The 12391-nt window shown below is 45.2% G+C and overlaps 2 protein-coding genes across 2 annotated transcripts in view; one reads left to right on the top strand and one right to left on the bottom strand.

Annotated features, from left to right (window-relative positions):
• The window catches only part of LOC311488731 (uncharacterized protein), a gene marked incomplete at its 3' end in the record, with an annotated part of 331706 nt that overhangs the window by 192207 nt on the left and 127108 nt on the right, over positions 1 to 12391 (bottom strand). The gene's annotated exons all lie outside the window — the stretch shown is intronic.
• prkag3b (protein kinase, AMP-activated, gamma 3b non-catalytic subunit) lies at positions 104 to 8897 on the top strand. The gene is made up of 12 exons (XM_084545206.1): positions 104 to 1075; positions 1959 to 2019; positions 2607 to 2755; positions 3387 to 3468; positions 3904 to 3962; positions 4261 to 4306; positions 4384 to 4438; positions 4633 to 4759; positions 5682 to 5847; positions 5933 to 5970; positions 6048 to 6194; positions 6623 to 8897. The coding sequence occupies exons 1-12, from the start codon at positions 944 to 946 to the stop codon at positions 6734 to 6736; spliced, it is 1176 nt and encodes a 391-aa protein (XP_084401332.1). The 5' UTR covers positions 104 to 943; the 3' UTR covers positions 6737 to 8897.

Raw genomic sequence — 12391 nt, 5'->3', positions numbered from 1 at the left:
TAAAACTGTTTAATCAGATGACCCTTTGTTGGCCCTCCGCTCTGGTTGGTCGTCTGACCACCAATCAGATAGCTCCTCCCCTTCGTCCTAACTTCCTGTGTTACTGTTGCTAGCTTAGACGAACAAATGGCCTCTACTGCAGAAAAACGACTTAGCATTAAACTGTGACAACAGTCGACAAATGAGGGTACAAGGACATAAACACAGGAAGTGAGAACTGGTGAAAAGACTACAAGTGTTAGCTTGGTTGCTAATGCTAGCCGTCTCACCTGTACGTTACCTTTTAGACTTTAATTATTCCAGATCAAATGTTTTTTTTCATTTGTTTTTATGGCTAAAGGTCAAAACTAGCAACACTAACACAGGAAGTCAGAGCTTAATGGAGGGCTCTGATTGGCCGTCAGCAGACCAATCGAACGTCTGATAAATGGTCCGTTAAGAGGCAGCCATGTTGCTGCAGCAGGTTTTTTTTCAACAAGCTAAGAGAGAACTAACGGGACGTTTTAGTTTGAACCAACAGAGTTTGAACGTCGTTCATCAACGTTTAAATTTCACGTTGGTCGACACCACTGAGATGGTTCTGGATCAGCTGGACCTCCAGGAACTCCTGGACTGAGGGGAACCATGAAGCTGATTAACAGAAACCCAAACCGGTCTCCAAAGAATCTAAAGTCTAAAACGTCCTGGTTCAGTATTAATCTACCAGTTTTTATGTCTAGCGTGTCCACCCCCCCGGCCGCCCCCTCGGCCCCCCCATGCTATCTCCACCCACTCCCTCTCTGTCTGTGAATACCTCCGGCCTCTCAGTCCAGATTTAGACCTCAGTCTTTCCCACACATTTACACCCAGCTGTCTGAAGCCGGCCTCTCGCCTCCTTCCTTTGTCCCTTCCCCTCCCTCCCTCGCTATGCCTGCCCTCCTTCCTCATCCCTCCTTCCCCTGACATGGTGGCCGAGCGCCTCGGTTCCTTCGGGTGGACAGAGAGTGTTTTGAAGCCCAGGGCCTCGCCGGTCGCTGGGGTTCCACCGAGGCAGACCTCCGGCTCACGTTGCCCAGCCATGGAGCCCCTGGCAGAGGTAAGACTCTGCGGACCTGTTGTCAGAGAGCTGGTATGTGTTTGGACGTGACTTTGTAACTGAGACGCTGTAGGACTGCTCTAATGTGGCCCGGTTCAGAGTCTTCCCTCCGTCTGAAACTGAACCTGAACCTGAATAAACTCAGGACAGGACCAGTTAGAGACTCTGAGGTGCTTTATAAATCTGGTTATTATAAATAGAGACACCAACACCGTTCACTGCAGCCGTGAACTTGATACAGACATAAATAATAAAGTTACTCAATAATGATTAAGACTTGTTTTAACCCAGAGGGGAAACGTAGGAGCTGCTGCAACACGGTAACAAGTTTACTGCATGCAATGAAATTCTTAATGTGCGAGTTTCTCATTCTAACCAACCGACTGGAGAAATCAGTTCAGTTAAAGCTCAGAAGATGAGTTTAGATCCAGTCAGGGATGATGAAGTGTTCAGAGTCTTTGGTGAATAACTCTGAGGGCTTTAGTTGACGTCTCCTGTGTCTTAGCTCTGGTGACATGTAATAAGGTCAGAGGTCGTGTGAACGGTCCGTGTCTGTAATTTATAAAGTATAAATAATCAACCACGTTTCTCCTGAGATAAAACTGATCCAGAGAGAATCAGCATCTCTGGGATATGAGGACGTGTTTTTATTATTTATTTATTTCTGTGTCGTTTCATCCAGAATGATGAATGATGAATGAATGTGTTATAAATGTGGACAGATGTTAGGATGTCTCTGATCCGTTGACCATGAAGGATGATGAGATGGATGACGTGTGATTTGTTGGGTTTTATTCATCACGTTTTATTTTAATATAATCAACCTGAAGCCGTCAGACAGGTGTAGAGGTATAACATGTACGGTGTATTCTTCCTCTCACAGATCCCCTTGTTTGAGATGGACGAGGATGAAGATGAAGATGTCCTCTCGATGAAGAGCACAGGTAGATCTGTCTGCATGTTTACCCATAAATCCTCAGGTGGAGCAGTCAGACTTGGTTCATGTGGTGGCTCCTCAGCAGGTAGACACCTGTATTATTATGGTCTGGTTGTTCAGGGTTAAGACGCAGCTAACAAGCTAGCAACTGATTCTACCAACAGCAGCTATGCTAACATCCCAAAGAGATGCCTTAGTTAGCTATTGGTCTGTAGTATAGCTAATAACAAATAGAATGGACTAACAGCTAAAAACAAAGCTAGCAGACTAATAACTAGCTAAAGTCAAGTCTGTGAAGGTTCTCAGTCATCCAGGTCATGGTATATCCAACAAAAGTTCAAAAAAGGCAACTGGACTTGTAGAGTTTTTTGAGAAGACGTTTCACCACTCGTCAGATGAGTGGTGAAACGAAAGAGCCATTGTACCGAAATTTCTTTTTGATGAAAATCAAAATGACAAGTCTGTCTAAGTTTAAGTAACAGACTAATAGCCAACTAAGCTCAACGCATACGGATCACAGTCACCAAACAAACTTTTTCCTGATTATTGGTGAAAATGTGGTTGTGACATGTATATTTTTTAATTTTCTTCCAGGTGGCTGTCCATATGCGTCCCATGCTGTAGCGCCCCCTCCAGGCTCAGACCCAGACACCTTCATTTACATGAACTTCATGAAGAGACACTGCTGCTACGACGCCATTCCTACCAGCTCTAAACTGGTCATCTTTGACACCACACTGCAGGTTTCTGACATTAAAAAGACTCTGATGGGGTCAAGAGTCAAAGCTAATGGACTAACGGCTAACTAGAGTCAATGCTAATGGACTAACAGCTAATGAAAGTCAAAGCTAATGGACTAACGGCTAACTAGAGTCAATGCTAATGGACTAACAGCTAATGAAAGTCAAAGCTAATGGACTAACGGCTAACTAGAGTCAAAGCTAATGGACTAACAGCTAATGAAAGTCAAAGCAAATGGACTAACAGCTAATGAAAGTCAAAGCTAATGGACTAACAGCTATTGAAAGTCAAAGCTAATGGACTAACGGCTAATGAAAGTCAAAGCTAATGGACTAACGGCTAATGAAAGTCTAAGCTAATGGACTAACAGCTATTGAAAGTCAAAGCTAATGGACTAACGGCTAACTAGAGTCTAAGCTAATGGACTAACGGCTAACTAGAGTCAAAGCTAATGGACTAACGGCTAACTAGAGTCAAAGCTAATGGACTAACGGCTAACTAGAGTCTAAGCTAATGGACTAACGGCTAACTAGAGTCTAAGCTATTGGACTAATGGCTAACTAGAGTCAAAGCTAATGGACAGAGCTGTAATAATAAATAAAGGTTTGTCTGATGAATGTCTGTCTGTTTCAGGTGAAGAAGGCTTTCTTTGCTCTGGTAGCTAACGGGGTGAGGGCAGCACCTCTGTGGGACAACAAGCTTCAGTGCTTTGTAGGTGAGCTACACTGAGATATCCACCCTGATCAATCAGTCTGATCAGACTACAACTTACATGTTTATCCTGATCACTGCTCTGATGAGTTTACATCTAAACATCAGTCACTAGAGAGGATCAGTGATGAAGAGCTTCACATCTACTAGAAACAGAACAAAAGAAGAGAAAGGAGGAAGAAGAGGGAATAGGAAGATTTGTTGGTAGATAATTATTTAACCATCACACCTCTACACCTCATCCATCAGTCTGGTTCTGGTTCAGGACTACACATGAGACCTTTACCTCAGCGGAGTCAGTGACCTACATCAGTTGTGGTTTCAGCTCTCGTGTTTCTCATCCTGACACCTGTGATTAAAACGACCGTAGCTTTAAACACATGTCAGCAGTCATTTATAATGGATGGTTGTTACTGATACTTCCTGTGTGTGTGTGCAGGTATGCTGACCATCACTGACTTCATCAACATCCTCCACCGCTACTACAAGTCTCCTCTGGTGAGAGTCTGACTGGAATTAAACATGCAGACGATTAGATTCAACTAAATGAACTGATGAACTAACTAAAGTCAAAGCTAATGGACTGACGGCTAACTAATATCAATATTTATGGTTCACTAATGGACTTGAACTGTTCATTTTGGAGTCTATGAACTTAGTTCAAATTTAAAAAATGTGAACTTAAACTAGTTCACGTTAATCTGTGCCAACTAAACTTTGAACTAGTTCTTGTTTAGTGTGAACTTGTACAACAGTGGTCACAGCTGATCTAAACTCAGGTTTGTTGTCTCTGCAGGTTCAGATCTACGAGCTGGAGGAACATAAGATAGAGACGTGGAGAGGTCTGTGGTCTGTTTGTTAATGTCTTCAGACCATAGTCTCTGTTAGAGGACTTTAACTTGTGTCTGTCTGTTTACAGAAATCTACCTGCAGTACTCCATCAACAGACTGATCAGCATCACCCCTGACTCCAGGTCAGACTTCAGATCATTTCATTCAGACTTTATGATGTTTAGTGAGAACATTTTTCACATTTCACATTTTCTGAAAGATATAATAAAGAAGAATGGCTGTTTGAAAGTAGACGTGTGTTGTCTTGTGTTTCCATGCTGCAGTCCTCAGGTTTCATTCTTACCCTCATAATCACAAACTGTGTTCATCTCTTCAGTCTGTTTGATGCCATCTACTCCCTGTTAAAGAATAAGATCCACCGGCTGCCGGTCATCGACCCAGCGTCAGGAAACGTCCTCCACATCCTCACTCACAAACGCATCCTCAAGTTCCTCCACATTTTTGTAAGTTGTGTGACGTCAGCGTTTAATCCCTCCCACTTGATGAACCTGGATTATGAAGAAAACTGTTATTACTGTGGTCATACATCAGGATGTGGCTCCATCTAGTGGTCTAATAGTGGTACTACAGATAATAAACACAATACAGTCATCTAGTAGAGAAAGTTAGCTTAGCATTGATATGTAGCATGCCTTGGTGACTGGTTTCCCTGGGGAGTTCCATGTGTGAACAACATGGAGGAAATCTCCATCTTCTTCTGGATTGTATAATGATCTCAATGGTAGAATGTGATGATGTCCAGGAGAAATAAAATGTCCAAAGGTTGAATTGTGTGTACGTTGCCTCCTGTAGTGGAATCAGGAGGATTTCGGAGCCAGATTCACTTTCAAGAGGTAAGAACCCAACGTGGAACACTTTGGGTTCTTTGGTTCTCCACATGTCCAGATGGAGAGTGGGCCTGGTTCTATTGTTACTAGAACCTTTGTGGTATTTCTCTAAACTCTTGGTCCAGTTCTAGTCAAGGGGTTGCTGAATGAGTTCAGAATGATATCATTGCTGTCAGGGTGTTTTCTACTAGACCAGGGTCATAGAGACCAGGGTCCACAGAGACCAGGCTCCATAGCGACCAGGCTCCATAGCGACCAGGGTCACAGAGACCAGGGTCATAGAGACCAGGGTCCACAGAGACCAGGCTCCATAGCGACCAGGCTCCATAGCGACCAGGGTCCATAGAGACCAGGGTCCATAGAGACCAGGGTCATAGAGACCAGAGTCATAGAGACCAGGGTCATAGAGACCAGGGTCCATGGAGACCAGGGTCAGGGACATGGACCTGATGTTTCTTGAGGTAGTCCTGATTCATTTTGGGTTTAATGACCTCTTCCTGTGTTCTGCCTCCTCCTCCTCCTCCTCCTCCTCCTCCAGGGTTCTACGATTCCTAAACCCAGGTTTCTTCAGAAGAGGATCAGTGAGGTTCCCATCGGTACCTTCAAACAGATTGCTACGGTGCAGGAATCGGCCTCCGTCTACGACGCTCTGTCCATTTTTGTGGAGAGGAGAGTGTCTGCTCTGCCGGTGGTCAACAAGGAAGGTAGTCAGACATTTACCAGAGGTTGAATGGTGTATGTTGCCTCCTCTAGTTGCTCCAGATGATCATCTGTGTGGTTCCTCTCCAGATAAGGTGGTGGCGCTGTACTCCAGGTTTGATGTCATAGTAAGTCTTCCTCGTTACTTAAACTAAAGCCTACTAGAGTCAGACTCTGTTTCTGATTCCTGGTTTCTGTGGTGAAGAACCTGGCAGCCCAGAAGAACTACAACAACCTGAACATGACGATGAGGGAGGCGCTGGCGTCCAGAGCCTGCTGCATGGAGGGGGTCCTCAAATGTTACCCCCACGAAACCCTGGAGACCATCATCGACCGCATCGCAGAGGCTGAGGTAACAGGAAACATCTTCTTCTTCTACTCCAAGTCTGGACTAGGGACCTCCTCCATCATCTTCTTCTTCTTTTCTTCTTCTCCTTCTTCTTCGCCTTTTCTTCTTCTTCTCTTCTTCATTTTCTTCTCTTTTCACCTCCTCCTTTTTCTTCTTCTCTTCTTTCTCCCCTTCTTCACTTTTTCTTCTCTCCTTCTTGTCCTTGTTCTACTTCCTCTCATTGTCCTCCATATTTTTCTTCTTTCCTCCTCTTTGTCCTTCTTCTTCCTATTCTTCTTCTTCTTCTTCTTCTCCTCCTCCTCTTCCTCTTTCTTCTTCCATCTCCAACAGATGTGAACCTCTTCATCAGTATAAATGACTCTAGTGATTCAGGTGTGTTGATGATGATGAAGGTGTAGTGATCAGACTCTAAGTATCAGCTGTTGTTTCAGGTTCATCGTCTGGTGTTGGTCGACAGGGATGACGTGGTCAGAGGGATCGTCTCTCTGTCTGACCTCCTTCAAGCTCTGGTTCTCAGTCCTGCAGGTATTGATGCTCTCTCCTAACACCAACCCCTCCATCCACCCCTAGCTCGCTCTCCGTCCATCTTCCTCCTCCTCCTCCTCCTCCAAGATCCACCTCCTCTGACCATGTCTCACCAGAGATCAGAGTCGTCCTTTAGCATCAAATCTTCTCCTTCTCCACTAAAACCCATCGCCCGTAGCCTCAGTGCTCTCAGTTACTCTTCTTCTCCTGACGTCCTGACGTCCTGCAAACAGCCAACAAACGTCCTCGTCCTCCTTCGTCTGTCCTTCGTTCAGCCGTCGTCTCCACCTGTTAGCCTCACCTCTCAGGTAGGAAGCCCGGCGGAAGCGACCAGTGAGCGGCCGCCTGCCTCAGCTTTGCATCTTCGCTCAGTCTTCAGTCAAACGTTTGGACACATTTATCTGCTCTGGCAAACAAAATGAGAAACAGATTCAAATCAGCAGGAGGAAGGAAATGATGCAACAAAGGCTTCCTTCAAAATAAAAGCTTTGAGATTCTGGTTCTGCACCTTAAATGTGTCCAAACCTTTCACTGCTTCCTCCTCGTTGGGTCTCGTTCCTCCAGGTTGAGTCAGTGAATCTAAAATCATTTCTTTATTCCCACGTCTGGATGAAGAATCTGATGATAACAACGAGTCGCTCTCCGTTAACGGAGCGTGTCTCCATTAATGTGTCAGGCTTTGCAGTGAGCATGTCAGTAGATCAACCTCTAAAAGCCTCCAGGATGCTGGGAGGTTAAAACATTATACAATCCAGAAGAAGATGGAGATTTCCTCCATGTTGTTCACACATGGAACTCCCCAGGGAAACCAGTCACCAAGACATGCTACATAGCAATGCTAAGCTAACTGTGACTACTAGATGACTGTATTGTGTTTATTATCTGTAGTACCACCATTAGACCTCTAGAGGGAGGTAAAGAACCATGTATGGTTCAGATTCTATCAGTCTAGTCACCATGTGGTTCATAGTTGATGTAGAATCATGTGATAGACTCTAAAGGACAGAAGATAATAAAACTAGATCAGTTACATTAGTTGATGAAATATTGAGACAGAAGAAGAAACTCTGACCTGATGATTCTCTGTTAGCTGAGGCTAGCTGGTAGCTGAGGCTAGCTGGTTAGCTCCTGCTATGTGATGCTTGGTATCAGCAGAAAGAGAAGCTCCTCCAGTTTGACATGACACCCAGCATGGCAGAGAGGAACAGAGAGGATTGTGGGTAGCATGTTGGAGCCTCTAGTGGACGTTAGAGGAACTGTGATGCTCTGACATGACACCGTAATAAACATTAAATGTATTCTAGATTCATACGTACAACGTTGAATGAGCTGAAGCTTCACTGTGAAACATGACGACGTTGACGAGAGGAGCTGAGATCAAACCAGATGAGTTCAGATACGGATCCTCTCAGAGAGGCTGGAAACATTAATGATCAGTTTAACCTGGAGTCAGCTGTTGATCTCCAGAAAACTAACTAAATGTGATCAGTTATCTGTCCCTGAGATTAACCCACATCATTAAATCACTTTAATATAATTTAACTGACTCACTCTGGTGGACGTCAGAGGAACTGCAGCAGTTCTCAGTCTTCCTGTTTGTAAAGTAGAGTCTGATTGGATGTTAACTATCTCAACATTTAACAGGACAAACACTAAAACAGGAAGTGTCTCTGTGATAAAGACCTTCAGTTTCCTTGAAGGACTAATCTGATATGAATTCATGTCCACTTTATAAAGCCTCCTTTAACTTTCATCATTAAGATGAAAGTTAAATGTCCATCTCAGTGAAGGGTCTGAATCCTCTCTGATCTAGAATGTGTCTCACTGTTTCCTCCAGATATTTACCGGCGGCCGTCGTTTGAAGACTGAAGCCGTAGAGAAGACGGAGACACGTCAGGGCGGGTGAAGCTTCTTCTACCACAGGTGTCACATTCAGAGACTTTGATTTAAAACAAATTAAATAACAGATGCATTCTGAGAAACGTCGCCGTCGTCCATGATGATCTCAGGGTGATTCCAGATTTATTAAATATTAAATCCTGGATGTTTATGAACTGCTCCTTTAGTCACTGAAGAATAAAAGTTGATTCCAGGTTAAAGACATTAAAACAGATCTCTGTCTTTATTTCAGCTGAAAACTAACAAACTAATGAACTAACTAACCAGACGGGGGCCAGCCAATCACAGGACTCGTATGCTGACCGGTTAGAGTCACCAGTTAAACGTGTTCTAAATAATACGACATAAACACCTACACCAGAGAAGAAGAGTCTTATAAACTAGTTTCAACCAACAATTAATCAGAATCAGAATCAGAATACTTTATTAATCCTTCAAGGAAATTGTTTTGTTGCTCATGTTAACTACATTTTATTTGCCATATGATGTTTTATTTGTTCTTTATTGATCCGTCATGTCGAAATGTAAAGGTTTATGATGTTAGTAGTTAAAGCTGTGACAGTACGGAGCCTCTACCTGTAACACAGCAGCTTTAAATCCTGTGTCTATGTGCAGATATCTGATTAACCACAGGTTCATTAACGTTTCTCTAAACGTCCAGCTGAGCTGCTTCAGTTTAAACCTCCACCGTCCTCTCTGCTGGGCTTCATGTTGTCGATCATCTAACAGGAAGTCAGCTGAGCGTCTGTCAGACTGTGTTTACCAGAGGAGGGTCTGTTAACGCTGCCAGTTTCTTACATCCTGGTCACATGACCACCTGCCTGCACGCTCACCTGATCCTCCCTCATCCTTTAATGAATCACTCGTGTTGTTACAGAGAGGAGATTCCTGAGGTCACGTCTCAGCCAATCAGAGGCCTCCCTCCAGCTCTGCTAATAAACAGAGAAGATAAAACGTCCAGATGTTTTATTAAAAAGACACAAAGCTCAGTAACTAGAGGTGGGTCAACCCATCCATCAGCCACATGCTCCTCAGTTTTACAGCCTCACCCTCGACCAATCAGACGGCAGCTCTACCTGTACCTGTACTGTACCTGAACGTCTCTGCAGCTCTGAGGAAACAAACAGATGGGATGAGGCTGAGAGACGCTGACATCCATGGAGCCTAAAGACAGGTAGGACCTTTAGTTCTTTCTGCTCGTCCTCTTTAACGTCAACGTTGAGACGAACGTGTTCAGGGTGGTCAGCACTGATGCCTCACAGCCAGAAGGTTCTGGGTTCTGGTTCCTTTCTGTGTGCAGTCTGCATGTTCTCCCTGTGTCTGCGTGGGTTCTCTCCAGGTTCTCCAGCTTCCTCCCACCATCCAAAGACATGCTGGTTAGGTTCATTGGTGATTCTAAACTGGCCGTAGGTGTGAGTGTCTCTCTGTGTTAGCCCTGTGATAGACTGGAGACCTGTCCAGGGTGGACCCCCCCTCTAGACCAATGACAGCTGTGATAGACTGGAGACCTGTCCAGGGTGGACCCCCCCTCTAGACCAATGACAGCTGGGATAGACTGGAGACCTGTCCAGGGTGGACCCCCCCTCTAGACCAATGACAGCTGTGATAGACTGGAGACCTGTCCAGGGTGGACCCCCCCTCTAGACCAATGACAGCTGGGATAGACTGGAGACCTGTCCAGGGTGGACCCCCCCTCTAGACCAATGACAGCTGGGATAGACTGGAGACCTGTCCAGGGTGGACCCCCCCTCTAGACCAATGACAGCTGGGATGGACTGGAGACCTGTCCAGGGTGGACCCCCCTCTAGACCAATGACAGCTGGGATGGACTGGAGACCTGTCCAGGGTGGACCCCCCTCTAGACCAATGACAGCTGGGATAGACTGGAGACCTGTCCAGGGTGGACCCCCCTCTAGACCAATGACAGCTGGGATAGACTGGAGACCTGTCCAGGGTGGACCCCCCCTCTAGACCAATGACAGCTGGGATAGACTGGAGACCTGTCCAGGGTGGACCCCCCCTCTAGACCAATGACAGCTGGGATAGACTGGAGACCTGTCCAGGGTGGACCCCCCCTCTAGACCAATGACAGCTGGGATAGACTGGAGACCTGTCCAGGGTGGACCCCCCCTCTAGACCAATGACAGCTGGGATGGACTGGAGACCTGTCCAGGGTGGACCCCCCTCTAGACCAATGACAGCTGGGATGGACTGGAGACCTGTCCAGGGTGGACCCCCCTCTAGACCAATGACAGCTGGGATAGACTGGAGACCTGTCCAGGGTGGACCCCCCTCTAGACCAATGACAGCTGGGATAGACTGGAGACCTGTCCAGGGTGGACCCCCCCTCTAGACCAATGACAGCTGGGATAGACTGGAGACCTGTCCAGGGTGGACCCCCCCCTCTAGACCAATGACAGCTGGGATAGGCTCCAGCAGACCCCCCATGACCCTTCACAGGACAAGAGGTTACAGAAGATGAATGAATGTAAAATACAGTTAAATAAGATCTGATGAGATCAGATACAGTTAAATTAAATACGCTAAGATATGAATCCATTGATGTCTCATGAGGAAATGTAGGTGTTGCATCACATGGACAGTCCTCCAACCAATCAGAGACATTTAAACTAATCAGCTGACAGAATCAGTTCCCAACGGAGAGACTCCAGAATTTTACAGAACTTTATATATATTCTAAAATAAATGTTTGTACAGCTTCTTTCTTTTTTCAATCTGCAGCCTCGTCATTTTTGACTAAATGACTCAGACACAGTAAAAGTATAAACTATTAATCTGTAACAAGGTGTCAGTCTTCATAAAGAAGCTGTGACTGACAGAAACAACAAACTAAAAATCTAGAACATGGATCAGACCAGATTCCTCTGAGTCCAGTTTCCTGATAAAAACCTTCCACTCAGTCAAAGTCTTGGAAACGTCTTCTAGAAAAGTCCAGATGTTTTAACGTTGTTGTTTCTTTGAGTAAACTCTTCACCTTGATGACTGATAACCTTCACAGACATCAGATGGTTTGTCCTAATAACACCAGACATGTTCATCTTCAGTCATCATCTTCTACCCATAATGCCTTGTGCTCGTCTGGCGTGCTTGGTGTTGTTGGCTCGCTGACAGTGAAGGCGGCGTTAAGACGTGTAGGTGAAGGGCAGGTCTCTTTACAGAACAACCACAGCTGCTTAAACAGAAAGAGAAATATTTTCTTTAGAGCCGAGGACTGAACCATCAGAGGACAGTTCAACAGTTCACGGTCACTGGTTGTTTGGTTTCGTCTTTATTTGCTGTGGAGTCAGGATGCGTCAGGACTGATGAGATGCTGCAGCGTTCACTTTGGACCAGGACGCTTTAGTTCAGCTCCCAGATGTGTTGCTGTGGTGGAGGTTGTTAGTCGACTGGAGCACGATGGATCCATCAGAGAGTCCTGCATCTAGAAACCGGTGAGCAGATCCACTCTGAAGGACTTCAGCCTCTGAACGGTGTCCTCCGTGGAGCCGTGGGTCCTCTAGACCAGATCCTAGACTAGTCTTAGTCTGATCCTCTGTTAACGTAGGAATATTGAGAAAATTTTGCAGGAAAAACTTGAACCAGACTAAAACACAAGGTCTAAACCATGTGACGAGGATGTTGACACGACGTTGTACATTTTGGATTTAGAATTGAAGTCAGAGAAATAACAGTTGGTTGTTCAGTCAAGACTTTTGTTGAGGAGGACTGTTTGATTAAGACACATGTCAAACATGATAGTATTTGATTTTTAATAA

This window comes from Chelon labrosus, assembly GCF_963514085.1.
Source record: "Chelon labrosus genome assembly, chromosome: 5".
NCBI lineage: Eukaryota > Metazoa > Chordata > Actinopteri > Mugiliformes > Mugilidae > Chelon > Chelon labrosus.
The sequence above is the reverse complement of the archived record's forward strand: the minus strand, read 5'-3'. Positions and strand labels throughout refer to the sequence as shown.

Excerpts from the sequence above, each read along its gene's own strand:
- prkag3b (XM_084545206.1), top strand. The coding sequence starts at position 944 with ATGGTGGCCGAGCGCCTCGGTTCCTTCGGGTGGACAGAGAGTGTTTTG. Across the intron at positions 4,760-5,681 it reads TCAAGTTCCTCCACATTTTT|GGTTCTACGATTCCTAAACC; the intron begins GTAAGTTGTGTG and ends CTCCTCCTCCAG. Across the intron at positions 5,848-5,932 it reads GCCGGTGGTCAACAAGGAAG|ATAAGGTGGTGGCGCTGTAC; the intron begins GTAGTCAGACAT and ends GTTCCTCTCCAG.